The sequence below is a fragment of the Dermochelys coriacea genome, chromosome 11 (assembly GCF_009764565.3).
Source record: "Dermochelys coriacea isolate rDerCor1 chromosome 11, rDerCor1.pri.v4, whole genome shotgun sequence".
In the NCBI taxonomy this organism is placed as follows: Eukaryota; Metazoa; Chordata; order Testudines; family Dermochelyidae; genus Dermochelys; species Dermochelys coriacea.
Window position 1 is genome coordinate 39131373 of NC_050078.2, and position 23472 is coordinate 39154844.

A 23472-nucleotide genomic window follows, 5' to 3' on the forward strand; every position below is an offset into this window, starting at 1 on the left:
CAGTAAAATCAGTCCTTTATCTGTCAATGTAAGGTACTTCTAGGGAGATCATCATGATCGCTTCTGAACACTGATGATAGCACTTTGTGCTGTTCTAACGCCTTGCATATGACGATCTCAAAGACTACTCAAACTAATCTTAATAAATTAAGCTGCACTGCAGCCCTGTGAGAAAGGAAGTGTTAATGTCCCATATTTACATATGGGAACTGAGGCACAGCTTGTTATTTTTGCAGTTTACTTTTAGTTCCTCCATCTCCAAACAGTTATTTCACCTTGTCATTTACAGTGTTAAAGCTGCAGATCATGAGCCAGTGTAGGGCAAGTCACAATACCATATACTAATAGCTCTACATCGTGCTTCTATTAATATTTTGAGTAATTGCACTTCACCTTTGTTTAATTGCTAAAAAAACCTATTTCCTCCAATTTCAGAGAACTCACATCTCTCAGCTCATCAGACCTTCACTTCTGCACAGCAAGGCTTTGGGAGTAACTTTTTCTGTTTAGCCCCAAATGGTATCACTCTCCCATGTCCAAATAATACAATGTCCTAAAAAATAGAGATGCTGAACAACAGTTTGTATAACTGGTTCCAGAATTAACCCAGGAAACAGGATCTATTATTTTTGTTTGCTATTTAAATTATGAGCAACTGTTTTAAGGAAGAAATTTAAGTTATCTTCATTTTAAAATGTCTTCATTTTTAATCTTTTCTTGGAGTGTGTGTCATGTACTTTTATTAGTTTTCTTAATGCAGTTGAAAAATAATAATGAATAATAGATAAAAGACTTTAGAAGAAATAGAAGAGATGGGAAGGGGACAGATAGTTCTATGGTACGAAAGGCTTGGAAGAATTAGCTTTTTATAAGTAATTGTTGATAAAAATCAATTTCATCATACCCACAGAAACCGAAAAAAATATTTCCATCAGTAATCATCAAAATTTACATATTGGCAAACAAGAAAAATGTTGCTTAAGACCTTATTAGATTTTGATTTAAGGATATTTACTTTGTATATTTTGACCTGTAATTTTGGTTATTTGTGTTTTAACGGTTATAGAGCTTTAACTTCTTGAATCTCAAAATCTACTGCTTTAAATAATTATTGTTTGACCCCCTGTGATGGGCTCTCCACCCCAGACAGGACTGGAAGGTGTTAAGGTGGCCAGGTAGGCCTATTAGCTCACAGACTCATAAACTTTCAGGATGCACCTGAAGGAAGAGCCTGGGAGCAGGGAAGTGATTGCAAGCAGGTTCAGCTGTGTATGAATAAGTGGGGCCTATAAAGCCAGGAAGCTGGTAACAGACAGGGGCAACTGCTGGGAAAGGGCAGTCACTCCCTAGGAAGAGGGAGGAGGGTTTGGAGGTGGTACGCTCAGGGAAAGGAGGGGAGCCAGAGTGGTAGGAAGCAGTCCAGGGAATGAGCAGTGAGGGCTGGGAGAGGAAAGCTGAGAACTGCTGGGTTGAATGTCACTGAACTGGAACCCAGAGTAGAGGGTGTGTCTGGGTTCCCCCACCCATCACTGGGGAGGTGGCACAAGCAGGGCAATGAATGGGAAGACTGCCTGAGTCACTGTGAGAACTGAAGGATTGTATCCAGAAGAGGGAACGTTGAGTGACCTAGCTGGAGGACTGAGTCACTAAGAGGATGCAGCTGTTCCTGGATGAGAGAGAAGCTGCGGACCAGAGAGAGATACAGCCATACGAAGGGGTGTTGACCTCAAGAGCTAATCCCCAGAGTGACTAGGAGGAGGTGCCAGACAAGTGGTGAGTAGAGCACCCTGTACATTTCTCCCCCCGCCCAATAATTTCCCACAACTGTGAAAATGTAAGTAAAAATAAACACTATTATCTATCAAAATTATAAAAAAATAAATCAAATTCTGCCAAGCCTAACTCTGACACTGGCAGTAGTAAATATGCAGTGCAAATTAGCATATGTTCATTGTAGCAGGATAATCCCTGATCAGTTCACTTACACTGCATGGATTGGTGTTTCTTGCAATGGCAGAGTTACAAATAGAGGACAAGGTGGGTGAGGTAATATCTTTTATTGGACCAACTTCTGCTGGAGTGAGAGACAAGCTTTTGAGCTTACACAGAAAATAAATGGCCTGAAGAACACAGTGTAAGCTCAAAAGCTTGTCTCTCACTCCAGCAGAAGTTGGTCCAATAAAAGATATTACCTCACCCACCTTGTCATGCTTATACACTGTCTTAGTCAGAAGAGCTATAATACATCTAACATTAGCTAGAACTAGCTTCTAAATGAAATGAAATGAAAAGAACCAACAATCAATCAAAGCTTCCATAAGATGAATGTTTAAAAGCACTTATTTTTCTATGTGTGGCTTCAATGGGATATTGATGATTTCATTACCATGCATGTCAAAATAGTCTATTCTGAGAATAACAGTTTATTTCTTCTGGTACTTTGAAAATGCTAAATCTGTGGCCTTGGAAAAAGACAACATACTTTGCTTAGCATCTGACTTTTCTCACTGGTGTGTTCTCTTCAGTTATTCATCTAGCAATGAAAAGAAATCAGGTCACAAATATGGGAACTGCTCCTAAAGGCTGCAGTGCAGACAAAGTTTCCATTTAATGGGAGTCTTTGCTAGTGTTAGCAAAAATTGCAGGAGGGGCCCAAAAAAAGAAAATTGTGGGTAAACCAGCTGACCAGCTTAAAGAAAATACATTATTGTGACCTTTCCATTTCTGCATGATAAGAATAAAAGTAAATAAAATAACATCGCTCTATATATGCATAGAGCCCTGCAAATCCATGGATATCTGCAGATAAAAAGCAGATATCCATGGATCATTTTTACCTTATTATTTTAGGTTACTGCCTCATATGCCTAACATTATATACTTTCATATCTTTTAAAAACTTAAATTAAAATCATAAGTTATTTAGGAAAAAAAGGAACAAGAAGATGGGTACATGACTGAATCGTTTGCAATTGTCTTTTTAAATTTGCCATTCAGAATAATTTGTCATGTAATTTTGGCAAATAATTCTCAAACATTTCCAATATTCAAAATTAGGCAATGTTGGTTAGCTTTGATTGGTCACATGGTATGATTCTTTTCCTGGATTGCATGAACAGAACTCTTAGAATCAGATTTCCAATATAACGTTCAGCTATTAATTCAAAAGGCACTTTCCACAAATATCTTTCAATATATTCTTCTTTTTCTTTCCATTGCTACTAGTAAAATTAATCACTAAAATACTATAGAAAACATACACAAAATAGACAAGAACTCCACTGATCTTGCACACCACTGAAACCACTCTCACCAAAGTCTCGCATGACCTTCCTAGTTCAGAAACCAGTCTCTAGTCTCATCCCATTTAACCTGTCAGCCACTGTTGGCTTCCATGACCCTATTCTCCTCTGGTTCTCCTCCTACCTCTTTAATTGTGCCATCAGTGTGATCTTCAGAGGATCCTCATCATCATTCCTCCAGCTTTCTGTGGTGGTCCCACAGGGCTCTGCCCTTGATCCCCTCCCCTCTCTCTTTCCACTTTATCTCTGGATAATATCATCTTCAGACACAAATTCAGCTACCATCTCTATGTTGACAACCCACAGATCTCTCTATTCCAGATCAGTCTCCTTCTGTCCAAACTAAAATCTTAGCCTGTCTCTCTGACATCTCCTTGTGGATGTCTAGCCACCAGCTGAAGCTCAACACAGTGTGACGGGGCAAGGCCAAATGGCTATGGAAGAGTAGTGGGAGATGGATGTATTAGCTCCAGTCTAAACAAATCCCTGGTACCAGGATAAGTGAAATGGCAGCTGCTCCAGGTCAATTAAGACACCAGGGGCCAATTAAGAACTTGCCAGAAGGCAGGGAGAAGGCTAGGTTGATTGGGACACCTGAAGCCGATCAGGGGCTGGCTGAAACTAGTTAAAAGCCTCCCAGTTAGTCAGGTGGGAGGGCATGTCAGGAGCTGTGGGAAGAGATTGTGCTGTTGGAGAGGCTGAGTAGTATTCACATATCAGGTGCAAGGAAGGAGGCCCTGAGGTAAGGGTGAAATGGAGCTTGAGGAAGTGAGGGCTGCTGTGGGGGAAGTAGCCCAGGAAATTGTACATGTCATGTTTTTAAAAGGTCAGCTACCATAGCTGATACTATTGCTGGAGCCTGGAGTAGAGGGTGGCCCAGGCTCTCCCCCCCCCCCACCACCACCTTTGCCCCCTGTTTAATCACTGAGACTGGGAGACAACAGAGACTGTGCAAGGAAGGATAACTTCTCCTCACCTCCCTCGCTGGCTTATGATGAAAATGGCTCAGTAGACTGTGATCCTTGTCTCTAGAAAAAGAAGGGTTACGTGGAGGGTCACAGTGAGCCTCTGAGGCTAGTGAAATCCGCCAGGAAACGTGGGACCCATGGAGGCAAGGACAGAGCTTTGTCACAATGGCTAAAACAGAGCTCCAAGCCTTTCCCCAAGCTCTCCCAACTACTTGCTTTCTCAATTGCTGTACCCAACACCATCATCCTGCCTGTCACCCAGAGCTGTAACCTAAGCTTCAACTCAGACTTCTGTCTAGGTCCTCACATCCAGGCTATGTCTAAATCTTGCTGATTCTTTCTGCAAAACATCACTAAGATGCAATCATTTTTACCCATCCACACAGCTAAAACTCTCATCCAGATACTCATCATCTCACATCTATTACTGCCACATCCTTCTCTCTGGCCTTGACAAACTAATCTTACCTCACTTACATCCATTCAGAATGCTGCTGCAAAGGTCATTCTCCTAGCCTGTCGCTTTGACCATGTCACCCCTCTCCAAGTCCCTCCGCTGGAGCCCCTTTCTCTATAACATTAAATATAAGCTGCTTGCATTAATTTTCAAGCTCTTTTATGGTCTATCCCCACCCTACTTGTCATCCCTCATTCACTATCAAGATGTTGACTGTCCCCTCCAATCAGCCCACGGTGTCAGCCTCCATCACCCACCGGTTAAATTTCCTAAGAGCCCTTTTGTGCTTTCTTCCATGCTGGCCCTCATGCTTGGGAGGATCACCCCATAAACATCTGCAAAATTACCACATTCTCCTCCTTCAAAACCCTCCTTTGCCATGATACCTACATAACACCTGACTGCTGGTGTGCCGAGACCTCTGCCTATCATGCTGGCCAATATTGTCTCATTGTTTCCTTGTATTCCCCCATCAAGCTGTCTGTACCATCTCTTCTTCCTTATCTTATGCTTAGATTGTATGCCTCTTGGGGCAGGGACCATTTTTGTTCTGTTTGTACAGCACCTAGCACAATGAGGTCCTGGTTCATGACTGAGGAATCCAGGTGCTATGTTAAAACAAATAATATTAAATGAACAATCCAAGCAAATTCATTTTTAAATGCAAGGAAATGGTCATGGTGAATTCTTTGCATTATCTGCCCAGCTCTAGAATCCAGGAGCTCGGGGAAAGACACTTTTGCCCCATCCTCTCCCCAAACCAAGTGGCCTTGCAACCAGGTGCACAGGGCTGCAGCAGCACTGAAGTTTGGCCATGAAGGCTACTCCACCATGACAGAGAGGCAGCTGGGCCAAACCCAAATGGCACTGCCACTCCACACACCAGGTCACAATGTTCAGAGCAGGGAGCAGGACCCAGCCTCATGGGACACTGTTGCTGCAGGGTGCACTGACTCTCTAACCCTTCCGTACCCCCTGTAATTTTTTGGAAGAATGGGAGGGGCTCATTTTCAGATTTTGCCGCACGTCCCCAAAAAGCTCTGTGTGGCCCTGCTAGAATCAAATCAAAGAACCTCTGAAACCAACGTAGCTGCCTACACCAGCAGTGAAGTTTTGGCTCATTTCAGAGTGCATAGGTGAAATATAATACACAGCAATGGATCATATAACAAACATGACCCATGAATAAGGAACAAACATTAATCAAGCTCATCCAACCTTCTAATGATCAAGACAGAGCTGCTGTTTATGACAACTGACTGGTTACATCAGTTTCACATCTTTTCCTGGTTCAGCAGTACTTCCTTAGTAAGCACACACAAAGAACATATCTTCCCTAAACAGAGACAGTGAAACAAGGCAGTGACTACCGCCAAGAGACCATATCTCCCCTAAATCAGTTGTGAGTAAAATTTTTCATGTAAGCATTTTATTTATTCTGCTCAAACTTGTCTTTACGTGGTAACCTTAGACATATAGGGGAAGAAAAGGAAATGCTTTTCTGAATCTGATTCATTTAGAGTTACTAGTAAGTGTTTCTAGTTTGATATTTTGCCTTTTACAGTTGCCAGGGAAGTACTTCCATCTGTTTTTGAAACTTTGAGGAACAGGATACTTTTTTCTCTCCCTCTCATATGAGCTCACTGAGAGGCAGGGACTTAATCTACTTGCTATGTGTGCCCGCAAGGGCCGGCAGGAAGATACCAGTGAAAGGAGGACACTCAGGCCTAAGAATAGTAAACTACACTTTATTGAAGAAAGGAAGGAAGAACTTGCGCTCTAATCTGCGCGGGGAGCACCTAGGACGCGCAGAGGGGCTGCCGGGGACTCTGGCCGTTCGGGACAGCTGACTAGGCAGGACTCCGCCAAGGGGGAGTCCTCTGCATGCTATATTCTCTGCGCTTATCTCGGGGTTACATGGGGTAAACAGCTGGTGACATTCTTATGTATGATTTATGCTTATTACATAAACTGACTCATTTACAGGCAAAAATATGCTGAGCTATGCTACAATAGCTTTTGGCAAGGTCTGTCAAAGTTCATTGAAACTGCCTGAATCCTCTGCTTACATCCAGTCACGTACTCGGTCCACCACTTAGCTCCTCACCAATCTTCCGCAACCTTGCCCCTACACTATGCTTCTGAAAAAAGTTGTTCTCAGTTTGGATTAGAAGTATTAATACAAGATTGCCACAAATGCAAGATTCTTGAAGTATGGCTGTGTACAGAAAGTGCTTCAAAGTTCCTGCTGGTTCAGGTATAGTACCATGAAAATGTCTCCTCTTTTCTTGGTGTTCACAGGAAACTTGCTAGAGAGATTTAATATTCACTTTGTCCAACACAGGTTTTACCCTCTACTTCTTTTGAGGTTTTACTGTTCAAAAGTGGAAGTGGCATGTCTGCTCTGAGATGTCACTACATATTTACAATATTTTTTCCTTCATCAGTGCATGATTTTGGAGAAGAAAATGAAATAACCCAAGTAGAACTGAAGAAAGTAAATTGACCATTAAGAAAGTGTGCAATTTATGACTTTGCCAGCTATAAGAAAGGAGTTGCCTCTCTGAAAGGCATTGTTTGCTGCAAGTGATGAGCTGTTTTGCTGATAAGAATCAATTTTCATTTCATTTAATGAAATTTCTTATATTTGTGTGGGGAATAAGTTGAACTGCTAGGTACAGTAGCTATAATACAGTGGCTAAATCTGTGTGCACCTGTCTCCTACTTGTGGCTGCCTGCATATAATGTATGTGTCTACTATCATGACCAGCCAATGGAGTTACTCCTTCAGATCAAGGGGTGGAGGTCTCTGGTTTTGGTCCATAAACATCATAAGCTCTATCACAACTGATGACCTTGGTAGGGAGCTCATTACATAAAGCCAGTTTATTTTCTTGTGGTCTCACTCATAGAACTGCACTATACAGAGAAACATAATTGGACTGACTACAGCTGTTTGAAAAATGGAATTTTCCTTTCACAGGACATTTTCACAATTCAAAATTACTTTCCATTCCAAACTGGAGCCAAAAGTCAGTCAGAATTTTTCACAAAAAATGAATTCTGAAACGTTTCAAATTGGAAATGTCAAAACAGAAAAATTAGGACATTTTCAATCTAAATGAACTGATTTGACGTACAATTATTCTTTCAACTCAATGCTTCAAAATAAAAAAAATTTCATTCCAAAATCTTGATTTGAAAGAAAGCAAAATGATTAGACTGAATTTCAGTCTAATGGTTTGTTTACACTATACACTCCTCATGGCAGGGAGTAGAGTACATAAACTGCAAACTCCTCCCACCACAGGCATAAATAGCGGTGTAGATGATGAGACACTACTTAGGTGAGTAGACACGTACTAGAATGCATCCGATGAAGTGAGCTGTGGCTCACGAAAGCTTATGCTCAAATAAATTTGTTAGTCTCTAAGATGCCACAAGTACTCCTTTTCTTTTTGCGAATACAGACTAACACGGCTGCTACTCTGAAACTAGAAACTTAGGGCATGTCTACACTGCAATTAAACACCTGCAGCTGGTCCATGGGACCTCACCAGGTCCCAAAGCCCAGCTCCAGCCTGAACCTTAACATCTATACCTCAATTAAACAGCCCCGCAGCCTGATCCCCTAGAGCAGTGGTTCTTAACCTGCAGTGCACACGCCCCTTGGGGGGTGCAAGATGCCCTTTCTGGGGGGTGTGAAACATGCCAGATTTTTTTAGATGGTAAATCATTGAAAACACAAATTAAGGCCATACATAAGTACAACAAACAGTCGTTTTGGAAAATGAAGGAATGACCATCGCAATTGAAGTGACAAAGCATTTGCAATAGTTGAGTGACTCTTTCCAAGGATATTTTTCCACTGTAGATCTTGATGTGGCAAAGAAATGGATACTGGATCCATTTCTTTTTAACCTGGATTCCATCAATAATAGTGATTTGATGAAAAATCCCATTGAATTACGAGCCAATGGCTGAATCCGAATGGAATTTGCAACAATGAAGCTTGAGAATTTCTGGGGTGCTCAACTAGCACGGTTTCCACAATTGGCGAAAACAGCTCTGGAGATCCTTGTGCCATTTGTGACTACATACTTGTGTGAGAGGGTTTTCATCACTCTTGCACATCAAAACAAAGGCCAGAAACCACCTAAATGAGAGTGAGGACATGCATGTGGCTATTTCAAAAAAAAGTTCCTAGTTTCTCGAACATCATTGAACAAAAGCAACAGCAGAAGAGTCGGTAAACTTAAGTGTGTAATTTTTAATGTATTAATTTTACTGCAAAATTAAAAAATACCATACATACTCTATCACAAGCTGTTTCGTTTATAAGCTGACCTCCCCCCCCCAAGATGGATAAGGAAAAATTGAAAATTTTTATGACCCATTCATAAGCTGACCCTATAATTCAGCGGTCGGCAAACTTTGGCTCCTGGGCCATCAGGATAAGCCCCTGGCAGGCCGAGATGGTTTGTTTACCTCGAGCATCCACAGGCACGGAGGTAAACCTAAGTAAACAAAGTGTCCCGGCATGCCAGCAACTGGTGGGGAAATTTTGGAGGAAGGAGAAGCTGGGGGTCAGGGGAGTAACCCCTGTGACCAGCCCCCACACTTTCCCCATCCCTTCCTACCTTAGCTGGGGTGGGCCAGGGGAGCTGCTCTGTCAGCGTGGTCACAGCCTGCTCCGGCTGGCCAGAGCTGGCGGCATGGCTGCAGCATGTTCCAGTGGGCCGAGCGGCATGGCCGCAGCATGCTCCGGCAGGCGGGGTCGGGTGGCGCAGCCACAATCCGCTCTGGTGGGCGGGGCTGAGTGGCGTGGCTGCAGCGTGCTCCAGCGGGCAGGGCCACAGCCTGCACTGGTGGGTAGGGTCAGGCAGCACGGCCACAGCCTCCAGTGGTGGGTGGGCTGAGCAGTGTAGCTGCAGCCTGCTTTGGTGGGCGGGGTCAGGCGGCACAGCCGCATCCTGCCAGCCCCAGAGCTGCAGCTGCTTCAGAGGCTGTGGGGAGAGCAGTGTGGCCAGAAGTGGAGAGACTCTGGCCCCCGCCTCTTCTCTTCTGGCTCTGCTGCCTCTCCTTGTCCCCTCTGTTGGGGGGTGGGGCTGTGTCCCACCTCTCCCGCTCTCTGTACCCGTTCATAAGCCGACCCCCTTCTCTGGTGCTTCCCTTTTTTTACTAAAAAAAATTCAGCTTACGAACAAGTAGAACTATATACCATATATATCTTTCATTCTATAGTTGTGATATATCTAGGTTTAAAGAACTGACCTACTTCAACAATTTTTGATAAGGGGTGCAAAACATATTTTGAGAACCAAAGGGGTGCAGGCTGCAGTAAAGATTAAGAACCACTGCCCTAGAGAGTCAGCTGACACAGGCCAGCCAGGGGGTGTTTAATTGTGGTGTAGACACACCCTTAGATTGTGTATCCTCTGTGGCTCTCTACATACCTAAGCAGTGCCACACCCATCTACACTATGATAAACCAAATTATTTTTCCAAAGAAGCTGATCAAAGGTCACAGAGAAAAGCAGTGAAAATGCAAAATTCTTTTGTGTATACATAAGTTTACATACTAGAACTCCTTGTTCGATCGTACAAAGGAAATATGCCTGACCACACTGGGAGCAAGCATTTGTTTATCTAGTTCAGTGTTCTCCCCACAACTGAAGTCACAGGGGACAGCAAAGTTAAGCAACACAAACTAGTATATGTATGTATCCTGTTCTGCAACACTTATGTGCAACACCTTGCAATGCAAGAGGCTGCACCCACTTCCACCAAAGATATTTACAAGAAGACGAGCATACATGCAACACAGGCCATTCTAGCTATAGGCAAATGAGGAAACAGCCTAGGGCAGCAGATTTCTGGGTAGCTCTATAGGGTGGCAGACTTGGTCCAGCCAACCCTCCATCATAACAGAGAATCAGCTGGGCCAAATTTGAGTGGCATTGCAACCCAGGGTGCCCCATCACAATACCACTCGCTTACATTTGCCTTGGCTAATCTTCTGTCATGATGGAGGTGTAACCAGGCCAAATCCCCTGCTCTAGGAGGGGACAAGCACACTGAAGTTTTGCCTAGGGCAGCAGATTGTCTTGAGCAGCCTCTGACAAGCAGCCACATTATCTAGGAAATCAGGCAAACGATATATGGGTCCTTGTGTTTTAGGGCATAGTGATTACATGTGGGGATAAGAAAGGAACACCCCTCCCTCCCACAATAAAATTCAGGAACACCCTTCCCTGCAACAAGACAGAACAACAGGTTACATGCATGTGATTTGCTTTTGCATTGTTTGGTTGTTTGTTTTTGTCTTCTTCCAGATGGAGAATTTGGCCAGAGTGAATGTAGCAGCAATGACTGCCTGCAGCAGTGAGATAGCAGTGTCTATATGCAGTATATAAAAATACTAAGTTACCTTCTCTCTATTTTAGCAGGTCTCCCAGATTATTTCATTGTCTTGTTTTCTGTGTCATGGCCCTAGATGAGGAGGCACAACCAATTGTTTTTCACTCAAGTTATGATTGTAATGAATGTTAATTATTTATTTGCTCATTATTCTTATTATTGCAGTCTATTCCAAAATGTGGTAGACTCTTACCAAGCACAAAAGACAACACAGGGTTGAATGGTCATATTCACTTCTAAAGGAGCAGGGATGCAAATTGCACCGTCCTGAACTCATGGGATGAATGTACTAGAGGGGACATTTACTCCCTGAGGAGGACAAGTGGCAGAACTGTCACCATCCTGCTCTGGGACTCTGTCTGGGAAAGAGTCTTAGATTCCAGCTGGGAGGAGCTCTGCTAGTAGACTGTCCCCTGGAAATGCATAATCCCAGTAATCACCGTATTTGATAATTATCTATTTTTACTTGTATTACTGCAGCACCTAGGAGCTGTAGTCCTGATCAGGACCCCATTGTGTGATGTGCTGTGCTGGTCTGCTCCCTTCCATGATGCCCTGCCCACATTTTTGGGGTGCTGCAAAGAGGAAGGTTGGGGGTGGCTTGTGCAGCTGGACCCTTGCTCCTCATACACCTGGCACTGCCAGTTGCTTTATTGTGCTAGTACAAATCAAGGGGTGAGTGCAGCCCAGTCTTGTCATTCTCCTTCTCTAGAGCCTTCATTTTTGCTGCCCTGCTCTAGACTCTTTACATCTCAACTATGTCTCCTTTGGAATTGAGGCTCTGAAAAGGGGATACAGTGTTCAAGGGTCCTTTTATTCTGTAAAATCACATCATAAAATTTTTGCCATGTTAGCTTTTGTCCTCATTTTAATACAAGCAATAATCCTATACGTGCAGAACACTGAAGAAGTCGCTTCAAGGAGCTGTGTCCGTTCCTGTTTAAATGAACTCAGAACAAAAGTGGAGGGAAGCCTCCCTTCATTGGTTCTTTCTGTTTCAGGAGAAAAGGGACCAGAAGTCTTTAGTGAAAATGTTTTTCCACATCCTCATCTTTGTGGCCATCTTCTATTTGTGGTGGAAATGGAGGACACAAGATGGGCAGAAGATTAGAGATCTCACAGACAAATATATATTCATCACTGGATGTGACTCCGGATTTGGAAATCTGGCAGCAAGGACTTTTGATAAGAAAGGATTTCGAGTTCTTGCCAGTTGTCTGACTGAAGCGGGAGCAGTGGAGCTAAAAGCAGCAACCTCAGAGCAGCTCCAAACAGTGTTGCTGGATGTGACAGATCCAGACAATGTTAGGAAGGTGGCTGAGTGGATTAAAGCTGAAGTGGGGTCAGCAGGTGAGTGACAGAAGATCTTGATTATTTCCTATGTAGCCCCTCCCTGAGGTGTGGCTCATACCTCCTCCTTGATGCTTGCTTCTTGGAACAACTGGCTTCTCCCCTCTCCTCACAGGGGGTGGGTCCTGAGTTCTTTTTAATGATGCTGGTGTCTCCACCCAAGATGGCTCCTCACTGTGCCTGTGACACAAGGTTGCTGTCCCTGGAGAACATTAATACTACCGCTGCTAGCAAGAAGTATAAAACCCAGCACATGCAAAACAATTAAATACATAAACATAAACCCCAGTAAAGAAATGACACATCCAAAAATAACAATATAACAGTAGTGATCTTTACTGGGAACAGAAAAATAGGATCTGGGGAAGGAAAGGGTTAGGGTTAACTAAGTACTAAAACATGAATAAATCAACCAGTTCCCCACCTCTTGACATGTACAAACACCTTCCAGCCCACAGCTGGCACATCGCAGGTAGGTGGTATGGTGGGGGTGAGTTTGGAGATGAGCATTGTAGCACTGTTGGCCAGCTAAAACAAAATGGTCCTCTTACAGTGTCTTTACCCTTAGGTGGGCAAAGTCTTGTCATGGCTCTCTGGTTGGGAGTCCAATGGAGGTCTTGGTGGGTTGGATCTCTATCACTCTAGACACTGGTCTCTGCAGAGCTGGAACTGCCTGACCCATGCACTGGATTCCACAGCAATTCAATTCAAAGATTCTCCTTTGTAGAGAGGGGAAGTTAATCAAAGATCCCCTGAGTTGGTCTGCTTCTCGCTCCACTCCCAAACTGAAACAAAAACTGGTCTCTTTGTCTCAGTCAGGGACAAAGCCCCATCAAGGGGCTGAGCAGCCCTGGCTCATCACTGGCCCAGTAAACTGCTTATCCATATCACCTCATCCAGAAACCACCCTAGTGACCTCAGCAAGAGTTTCTAAACCATTCTATCCCCACCCCTGACTCCAAGCATGCTTGGAAATGGTGTCAGAGGCCTCTGGTAGCCGTTATTGTTATAGTCCAGAGGGTAGGAACCCCGGGAAGCTCACTTGAGAGCTCCAGGAACTGAGCAAACTCCAAGGAGAGGTTACACTTACATGAATTGCAACTGTTTAAGAGGCATGAATAAAAACCGCAAAATAGATCCCTCAGGATATTTGTTTGAAATTTGTATTTGGCTGTATCTCTTTTGTATCGCTTTCCACAAATATTCTAGTGGATGACTTCACTAGAAGGAATTTTTGTGGATTCAGTTAATTTTAGGTGAATACTGGAGAACGTTGTTGGAAAGTAGACAAATATTCACAATGGAAACTGAATTTTATTGACTTTGATGGGACTGTTTGTGTTTCAAGCTAAGCACATCCTTAAGTGCATTGCTGGATCAGTGTCAGAGTGATCAGCACTTTGCAGAACGAAGTCCCCTGTTAGAGAGCAAAGCAGCTTAGAAAAAAGATGACTACAGGGCATAGGCGCCAACTTCTCCGCTTTCCCCTGGGTGCTCGACCCCCCCCCCCCCCTCCACCCATGCCCCACGCCCATTCCAACCCCTTCCCCAACTCCGCCACCTCCCTGCCTCTATTCCAACCCCTTCCCCAAATCACTGCCCCAGCCCTGCCTCTTCCCCGACTCCTCTCCTGAGCATGACACATTCCTGCTCCTCTCCCTCCCTCCCAGCACACCACCAAACAGCTGTTTGGTGGCAGCCAGGGGAAGTGCTGGGAGGTAGGCAGAGGAGCGGGGACATGGCGTGCTCAGCAAGGGGAAGGAAGAGGAGGAGGTGGAGTGGGGGGGGGGAGGGGAGCTTGGCTGCCAGTGGGTGCAGAGCACCCACTAATTTTTCCCCATGGGTGCTCCAGCCCCTGAGTACCCATGGAGTCAGCGTCTATGCTAAAGGGGGGATATGAGTAAGGTCTATAAAATCATGAATGGTGCAGAGAAAGTGAATAGGGAAGTGTTGTTCACCCCTTCACATTACACAAGAACCAGGAGTCCCCCAATGAAATTAATAGGCAGCAGGTTTAAAACAAACAAAAGGAAGTACTTCTTCCTACAACACACAGTCAACCAGTAGAACTCTTTGCCAGGGAATGTTGTGAAGGCCAAAAGTATAACTGGGTTCAAAAGCAGATAGTTTAATGGAGAATAGTTCCATCAACATGGCTATTAATCAAAATGGTCAGGGATGCAACCCCCAAGTTCTGGGTATCCCTAAGCCTCTGACTGCCACGAGGTGGGCATGAATGACAGGGAATGGATCACTCGATAATTGCCCTGTTCATTTCCTCTGAAGCATTTGACCCTGGCAACTGTCAGAAGACAGGATTCAGAACAAGATATAGCATTGGTCTGAACCAGGATGGCCATTCTTTTGTTCTTTAAGTATACCATGAGAGCTATGTACAGAGTTAAGATTTTTAATATTGAATACTCTCAACAAACTGCTCATAAACAATAGACCAACCCATTATTATTTATAGAACTTTATTTAGTGGATCATTTTGAATAATAATCATTTTTGAAAATTGGGCTCTGATTGCAGATCATTTTCAAATAGGAAAAGAGACAAAATTCATTGAACAAATTATTCATTTACATATCACCTCAATCAGTTATTTATCCAGCCATAAAATATTACATATGCAATCCCATATTAACTATCCAGAGGCTACCTTCATAGGACCCAATTCTGATACTGTTACTCATGTAAATAGATTGATTGCTTTGATTTCAATGGGGCTACTGGTGAAGTAACAGCACTACTCGGAGGTAAGATGAAACAGAATCTGACCCATTGAACCATGCAGCTTAGATCTTGCAACATGCAACTTCCAGTCTAACCTCCCTCGCTCCCTTTTTAATTGTTAATAACTTGTTCAAACAAGTTGTTTTGAGTTTGAAATTTTCAACATTTAGTCTAAATCCAAAGGCGATTTTTTTCTGTAATGTTGGAGGAATATCCGTTCAATTCTTTTTTGAGTTTTGTGATTATGTCAATATCAAACTTTCTACGCACAACTCCAAGGATGGAAGAACAAAACTTCAGATTTATCTTGTTTGAAAGTCTTCATTGAAATGTAAAAAATAATCCAAGTTTGAAAATATCAGTTCAGGATTTTTAAAGTTATGAATCTTTTAAAGCTGGCAGTTTTACACATGTGTAATAGAAGAATGTTTTGGACACATTTCCAAAGATAAGAGGGCAGAGAAACCTGAGCTCAGCTCTTGGAAACTCGGTCTAAGGGCAGCTGAGTTAAGAAAGCACTTAGCTTCCGAAGGCAAATAGGCCAGATGCTCTTATAACTAGTAGAACTACAAATCTGTTATGTCAATGTTAATACCATCACCTTTATTAGGTGGTGCTTCATCTTACTACATAGCTGTGACTAAAGAGAAGCCAGGATATGGGAGCTCCTTTGGGGAATAAATATTTTCTGGATGGAGCACCCATACAAAAAAAAAATGCCTAAAACAGTCCTGCAATTCAACTTTAACTGCTCTGTTAATACAGAAATAGATAGAAGAGAAGCCATGAGAAGAGTCTACAGAATGACTCTGAGATTATTGTAACTAGGAGATGCAAGCCTTCCACTACAATCAAATCATGAGTGGAGGGAGACATGATATTAATGATTCCCATTTATTGTGCTCTTAGCTCTTTTCAAAAAGATTGACTTCAATTTTGGTTGCAAGTCTAGGTCTCTTTATATTATCCAGACCAGTTTACCCCACCCTGATATTCTGCATGTTTTACTTTTAGCTGTGTCAAAAATAGTATAGCTCTTTGTTTCTAATACCTCACTGCCCCATTGACTTCCAAAGCCCCCAGACTTCCCACCCACCCACACACCTTCAAAGGTCATCAAAGGAAAATGTTAATACAGGTTGTTAAGTGGTTTGGAAAGAGTGGTGGTGAAACACAAGCATCAGGTAAAATGGTGAAGGCTGCAGGAGATATAGAGGTATCTTATTTATGAGTCCCTGCCCATCTTGTAATCTATCTGGCGCTCTCAGACAGTTCTTGATGAGTTCTCAGTCAGCTTGGCTCCTCTTTATATTACATAGAGGTGAATATTTGCTTCCTAAATCACTACTTTAATTTTTTGTTTGTTTCTGTGCAGGTCTGTGGGGGCTAGTCAACAATGCGGGGATTATGGGACCATCAGCGCCGACAGACTGGTTGAATATTGAGCACTTCAGAGCACCAATTGAAACTAATTTAATTGGCCTCATAAATGTTACATTACATTTGCTTCCCTTGGTAAAAAAGGCCAGAGGGAGACTAGTAAACATATCCAGCACTGGAGGTCGCCTGGCATTCTCGGGGGGTGGCTATGTTCCTTCCAAGTTTGGGGTGGAAGGATTTAATGATAGTTTAAGGTACAGTAATGTTAATTTTGAGGAAATAATACATTTTTGATAATGCTGAGAGACTTGATAGTGAGTTAGTACCCAGCAGAGGGGTAACTGTCATTTAATGCTAGTTGGGGAACCTAAGAATTAAGAGGCCTTTTTGGGTCTGATTCTCATTTACATGGAGTCTAGATGACTGCAGTAAGCACTGCAATTGGCATAATTTAAAATGCAAGGTCACTTGTAAAGTGTAGGCAGTCCCAGAAGCGCTATCCTGAGGAAATACCTGCCAGATAGTCATGTGTTATAGTTAAAGTTATCCTAACAAAGCTGGGCTGCAATTATTGCTTTTTCCTCAAGCCTCTTCAACTAAGTACATGGGCTTTTCTCAGCCTTTTAACCCTGATTTTTTTATTTTTTTGAAGGTAGGGGTTTTTTTTTCTGGGGGAGAGTGTTTTTTGTGATTGTTTTTTAAACAGCGCACAGCAAGATATTCCAGAATGCCTGGATGAGGAGCAGAACTTCATGTAATAGACGGGAAGTTTTATGGATGGGTGAACCAACTCAGATGATAAAAGCAATGACCCATATTTTTGTTTAAAACTACAACAAAAGGCAACTTTTGAAGTTTAAAGTGTGTGTGTGTGTGTGTGTGTGTGTGTGTGTGTGTGTGTATACAGACTTGTATGTATAGCCCCCTTTGTGTATCATTGCAAAGGACATCAAATAAATAAAAACAGTGGCTGCTTCCCTGAGCTGTCTACAAACTGTCCCACCACTAGATATCACTTACTTACAGTTTGATCTTGGCCTTACCAATATGCACAATGAGCTACAGAGATAGGAAGAGAACATTAGTGCAGATATAAATACATCAGCTATTAACAATGCTGTCTAAGTAGCAATGATATCATTAACTTACTGTTTCTGCAGACGGGACATGAAAGCTTTTGGAGTTAAGGTTTCTTGCATTGAACCTGGGCTGTTCAAAACTGGACTATCCAATCGAAAAAAGATCATCGAAGAAAGGGAGGCCATTTGGAGTCAACTTCCTCCTGCCATTAGAAAACAATATGGAGAGGGGTATGTACAGAAAGGTGAGACATTACTTGATTAGTTTGTATTGAAGGGACCATGGCATTTGCAGCTTCAGGATCCTTGGAAAATGGCCCAGACTTTTCTGATTTACAGTGAACCTCTTTCTTCTGAATTTTGACATAAAAATGGAAGCTTAAAATGCTAGATGTCGTAAAATGACTGTGCACAAAATCATCATAATTTTGTTCCTTCTGCCCATGATACTGCCTTGCAATTTCATCTGAGTTTTAAATGTTCAGCTTGGCATGTGACCCTTAAACAAATATGCATATGCACCTAACTTTGACCCAAAGATGCAAGCAGAAACCAATGAGAGGGTAGGGGAGAGATGTGCATGTCTTCCCCACTACTACCAGTTTTCGGCAATTCAAGGATAAAACTTCTTTGCTCCTATTAGATACTATGGTGATGGAACCCATGGAAAAAATCTAAGGCCATATTCTGGCAATAGGCTCTGCATCGATAGATCCCTGCACCTGCAGAAAGCTCACTGCAGGATCAGCTCCTCTGACAGATTATTTCTGAATCCAGCTTGAAATGGGATCTGCTTATCTGATAACCCCTGGAAATTCCCTACCCCCTCCTCCCCTAGTGTCTTTCTCTACAGCTACCTTTTGTATCTTCTCCCACCCCAATGAGCCAGATTTACTGCTGGCATCAGCAGGTGGACTCCACTGAAGTCAATGAAGTTGCACACATTTACACCAGCACTGAACCTGGCACCAGGAATGTCTATTTCCTCTTCAATTCTACTTCTGTCTCTTCCTTCTTCTAAGCAAATGATTGACTTTCCACAGACGTCATGAGCCAGGCTTTGCCACCGTTGCTCAGTTTAAGTAGTGCCCTACTCCACAAGTGAAATCAATGGGAATATTTAGGGAGCAAATTATTACTTAGCTTGAGTAAGAATGACCAGACTTGGTCCTTAATATGAACCGTTTTTCCTCCTTGTCTTGGGGAGAACAGCAACTGCCATTTGGCTCAGTCATGCCAGAATTGAAAATCAAAGTAACTATCACAAATGCACGCTGAGGAAATGGGATAGAATTGGCTTTCCTTTCCTTTAGGTCCTGCTACTAAAATGAAGCCCTCCTTGATTTTTGCAGATGCAGCAAGGAAAGAAAAACCGGCTCAGATGCTTCTGAACGCAAACCTCTCACTGGTTGTGCAATGTATGGAGCATGCACTAACAAGCATTAATCCTCACTCACATTATTCCGCAGGCTGGGATGCTAAGCTTCTTTGGATTCCTCTTTCCAGCATGCCTGCAGCACTACAGGACATTGTACTCCTGAGAAACAAAGCAGAGCTTGCTGACCCAACTGCAGGGTGAATTCTCCTCCTTTATTTACACTTTCCCATTGAACTGGGGATGGCCCGGCTGTCTGAGTCAACAAGAACCAGCCCTTTCTTTTAGCCCTCTGCCTGCTGATCCAAACTGTGCCTGACACCTATTTTTTTTTATATTTCTAAAAGCTTTTAGAGTGCCTGCTTCTCAAATCTGATACATATTGCAGCCATATTTTTAATCTTATGTATAAGCGGGGCCACATTTTATCAAAGAATCAATAAAAAATGGAAATGTTGCAAAGAAGTGACCGATCCTTCATGTGTCATCTAGCTTTAAGTGCATAAAGTGTTATGAATTGGGCCAAAAATCACCAGCTACAAACATGACAATATTTTGTGTAGGATTTTTCTTTATTCTGAAAAATATGAACTAGAGAGGTCAAAATGACCAGTGATTTCCGGGGCTTACCTTGTGAAACCTAAAAAATGCCAGGTTTGCAGTCCGTGCTGAGCACCCACAGTCAGATTGGGCACTTAATAACTTTTGAAAAATGTAGGCCTCAGTCTTTAGATTAAATTATTTCCAGGCAAAGAGACAATAACCCTGGTTTTGCTAAGTGCTGAGTGACTCCTGCAAGGGGGCTTTAACTTGTGTTATAGTACAAGGGAAATGAGGGCACACAGTACACGACAGGAGGAGCTCAGTATTTTTCAGGATTGGGCTCCTTTAGAATTAGACATGACCAGAGTGCTCCCGATGGCACAAAATTCACCTCATATCATAACTGTTTAGTGGTTTGCCCAGGAAGTGGTTTTCCACTGGGCAGAAAACTGGCCAATGGCAAAGCCAAATGCTTTCTTTGGTCTGATGAGTTTGTTGTGACATGACTTGGCTAAACATTAAGCCACCCCATGCCTGTCTAAACATTGCAGTTTTCAATTTAACTTCTCTGGGGCTTGCAAGGTATCACTCTGCTTTCTGACTGCTGCTTGTATTTAGTCATCAGTGTGTTGAGTTAATTTATATTTTGCATGAACAGAATTGTGTAGGGGTTATTTCCTATTAGAACAAATTTTGAGGTGTGCTGTACATATGCCTGTGGCTTAGCTATTCTTATTGCAGTGAATATTAGTGGGCCTGCTATTGTAGATTTCTTTTAAAAATATTTGTACTCATGAAGGCAAAGGGACAGAGTGGTGGGAAAGCAAACTCTTTTTATTTAAATCATAAGCCAGATCGATGCAGTGTGAGCATCCACATGTTGCCACCCCAGTAACCTTAGCCTGGGCCTGGAAGAGCTGCTGGTTTTTAAGCTAGAAGTCAGTCGGTCCTTATGTTAGCCAAGTCTTTTTGGCTTCTGCAGAACTGAGATCACCATACTGCGCTTATGTGCCGCTTGTCCTCAGAACTGAACTGAGACCTTTAGATTCATATCACGTAGGTGACTTGAATTCCATTTCCAGACATTGAAGGAAAGTATTTTATTCACTGAGGGCAGGTCTACACTACCACTTAATTCAATATAACTTAAGTCACTCAGGCCATCCCCCTTGAGCGACACAAGTTACCGTGACCTAAGCACCGTCCATACCAGCACTATGCTGGCAGGAGACACTCTCCCACCAACATAGCTTCTGCCTCTTGCAGAAGTGAAGTAATTATGCCAACGGAAGAGAGCTCTCCCACCAGCACAGAGCGTCTTCACCAGACGTGCTACAGCAGTGCAGCTGTGCCAGTGTAGCACTTCTAGTGTAGACTAGCCCTGAGCAAACCAGACCCAGGCTGTTGGAGTGATTAAGGAAGAAAAGAAATTGAGTTGTATCTACCCAATAGAAATGATCCTGAATACATCAATGCCACTTATCAGCCTACTCTGATCTTCATTATTTATATAGCCAACTACACCTGAGTTTGTATCAGTTCCTTCAGAAGCTCATTCATACTATCACCTGCTGTGATATCACAGATCTATGAAATCTGACAGTGAAAGTAAGAATAAACAGAGTTTTGGGAGTGGGTAAGATGATCCTAAATGTGCCTTATGTGATGTAGCTATTTGAATAGCTGGCTCTTCCCCAAATATATTATACTACATCGTATAAAGGGCCAGATTCTGCTGTCAGCAACACCATTGTAACCAAACTCCTCATTTACTCCAGTGTCAATGAGAATAGTATTTGGCCAGTGACCTACCGGAAATTAGCAAGCCAGACTTCCTTTCTCTGCTGTGGTAAAAATAATTAATAAAAAAGAGTTGAAATTATTCTATTTTTATGGAAGTAAAACATGATTTCTGCTTCTGATTAAGCAACTTTATTCCCTGAAATGTTAATGGAATTGCCTGTATATAATAGCAGAACTTTTCCTAGGGACATTATGACTTTTCCTATTACTCTTTTCCAAGCATTTGATCTCATGTAGCTTTATGCAAAACTGGTCTCCAACTCTATTCTAATCCAATTGCCAGAATCACTTTTAACAGTCTGTTCTTTAGTTTGAGACAGAAAAACAACTGGAAAGAGTAATCTACAGCCCATACCCTGGACCAATATCTATCAGCCACTTGTAATAGTAAATGATTCAGAGAATACTACATTTGAAATTGCACTTTAATCAATGTTTTTATTGTCTCAATACCCTCTTCTGCTACCTCCTTCCTTTAATACAATGTTTACTACGTCTAATGAATTGATTTGTTTGGTTATTATGTAAAATTAATCAGTGGCCCTTCCTCCTTGTAAAATTTATTTCTGGGATATGCATGAATAATTTGAATGTAGCTAAGTAGTTCTTTCTAGGGCTGACCTTCAGGCGACTACATTATGCAATACCTAAAACATTAAGTTATCTGTTTAACCTAGTTGCACATTAGCTTAAAGTACTGGGGTATTTGAACCCCACAAAAGGCATTTTGCACACCAGAGCCTGTGTTAAGGATGTTACCATTCCCCATTGATTCTTAATTCTGCATAGTATTATTAAAATATTTACGGGTACTCAGCTAGTTAAACTGTACACATATAATATTGCATCATGTTGTGGAAATAACTTTTAAACCGGAATCTTCCATTCTAACAGTTGGGCTACTCCATTTGAATATTTCATTGAAGAGAAAAAACCCAATCATTCTTAGGGTTAACTTGTGGCTGACTCTGTGATAGAAAGATGTACAGAAAGGACTCAAAAGGTTTCCTCCTATTTCCTTGTGCCCCTGTGCAGAGTGCTGGCACAGGCACTGTCCTTCCACCTACACCCCCTCTTCCTTCAAACACACTTCTTCCAAAAGGGAAAATAGATGAAAGAGAGAATTCAGAAACATGGAGCCAACAAAACACAAGCTAAAGTAAGCTGCTTATTGAGGGTCAGACTGTGACATCATTACTCCCACTGAGTAATCACCGGTGGCTTGTCTACACAGTAGGGTAATGCACCTTAACGGGGTGTGATTTCCAAAGCACGCTATTATGTTGCGCTTTAATTGGTCCATGTAAACCCCAGTGATGTACACTAAAGGTTCCCAAGTGCACTTTAACATAATGCTGTTTCAAGTGGCAGTATGTTAAAGCATGCTAGGGAATCTTTAGTGCACACCAGCAGGACCCATTACTCTTTAAGTAGTCCCATTGACTGCTCAAAGACTAAAGCACTGTTTGACATGAGTGAAGGTGTCACAGTCTAGCCCTTTGTGTTTTCTTGCATCTTAGCCCCCCCATATTTTCATCGTTCCCTTTCTCCACCTTCAATCTATTTAGGACTCAGCCTTTTTTCCCTGAAAGTCAGACTCCTCCCATATAGGCAACTCGCCAAGAATCTGAAACACTAGGTTGCTAAGAACACACAATGTGTGCCATTCTTGTTTAAAATAAGCCTCCCTGTAAACTTAAATAGAAAGTGCCTCTTCTAGTGGCTGTGATTTACAGCTGCAGAACATTTGCATCAGACACAAATAAATGTATTTCCTTTGTTGTGGACCTAATTAAGAAATGTGATTCTATAAAGATGCCCTTTGAATATTTACTGCCCAGAAAGAGCTAAACCGCATAGTATAGGTATGTCTACACTGCAATAAAATGCCTGTGTCAGCCGACTCAGGCATGTGGGGTTTGGGCTGCGAAGCTATAAAATTGCAGGGTAGATGTCTGGGCTCAGGTTGGAGCCAGGGCTCTGGGACCCGAGGGCTCCAGCCTGACCCCAGACATCTACACTGAAATCTTATAGCCTGGCAGCCCAAGCCCCACAA

At 42.6% G+C, this 23472-nt stretch overlaps 1 protein-coding gene across 5 annotated transcripts; it reads left to right on the forward strand.

The window, feature by feature from the left end:
• The first annotated feature begins 1231 nt into the window (after nucleotides 1-1231).
• On the forward strand, nucleotides 1232-19532 carry LOC119863802 (dehydrogenase/reductase SDR family member 9). Of its 5 annotated transcripts, XM_038422726.2 has the most exons (6): nucleotides 6068-6129; nucleotides 6714-6984; nucleotides 12149-12497; nucleotides 16612-16870; nucleotides 17777-17940; nucleotides 19048-19532. In XM_038422726.2, exons 3-6 carry the CDS (start codon nucleotides 12179-12181, stop codon nucleotides 19272-19274), a joined length of 969 nt encoding a protein of 322 aa, XP_038278654.1. In that variant the 5' UTR covers nucleotides 6068-6129; nucleotides 6714-6984; nucleotides 12149-12178; the 3' UTR covers nucleotides 19275-19532. The 5 variants fall into 5 exon arrangements, with proteins under 5 accessions (XP_038278653.1, XP_038278652.1, XP_038278655.1 ...); XM_038422725.2 differs by lacking the exons at nucleotides 6068-6129; nucleotides 6714-6984 and adding an exon at nucleotides 1232-1773; XM_038422724.2 differs by lacking the exon at nucleotides 6714-6984 and having other exon boundaries at nucleotides 6019-6129.
• Nucleotides 19533-23472: the final 3940 nt, after the last annotated feature.

Excerpts from the sequence above, each read along its gene's own strand:
- LOC119863802 (XM_038422725.2), top strand. The coding sequence starts at position 12,179 with ATGTTTTTCCACATCCTCATCTTTGTGGCCATCTTCTATTTGTGGTGG. Across the intron at positions 12,498-16,611 it reads AGCTGAAGTGGGGTCAGCAG|GTCTGTGGGGGCTAGTCAAC; the intron begins GTGAGTGACAGA and ends GTTTCTGTGCAG. Across the intron at positions 17,941-19,047 it reads AGAGGGGTATGTACAGAAAG|ATGCAGCAAGGAAAGAAAAA; the intron begins GTGAGACATTAC and ends TGATTTTTGCAG.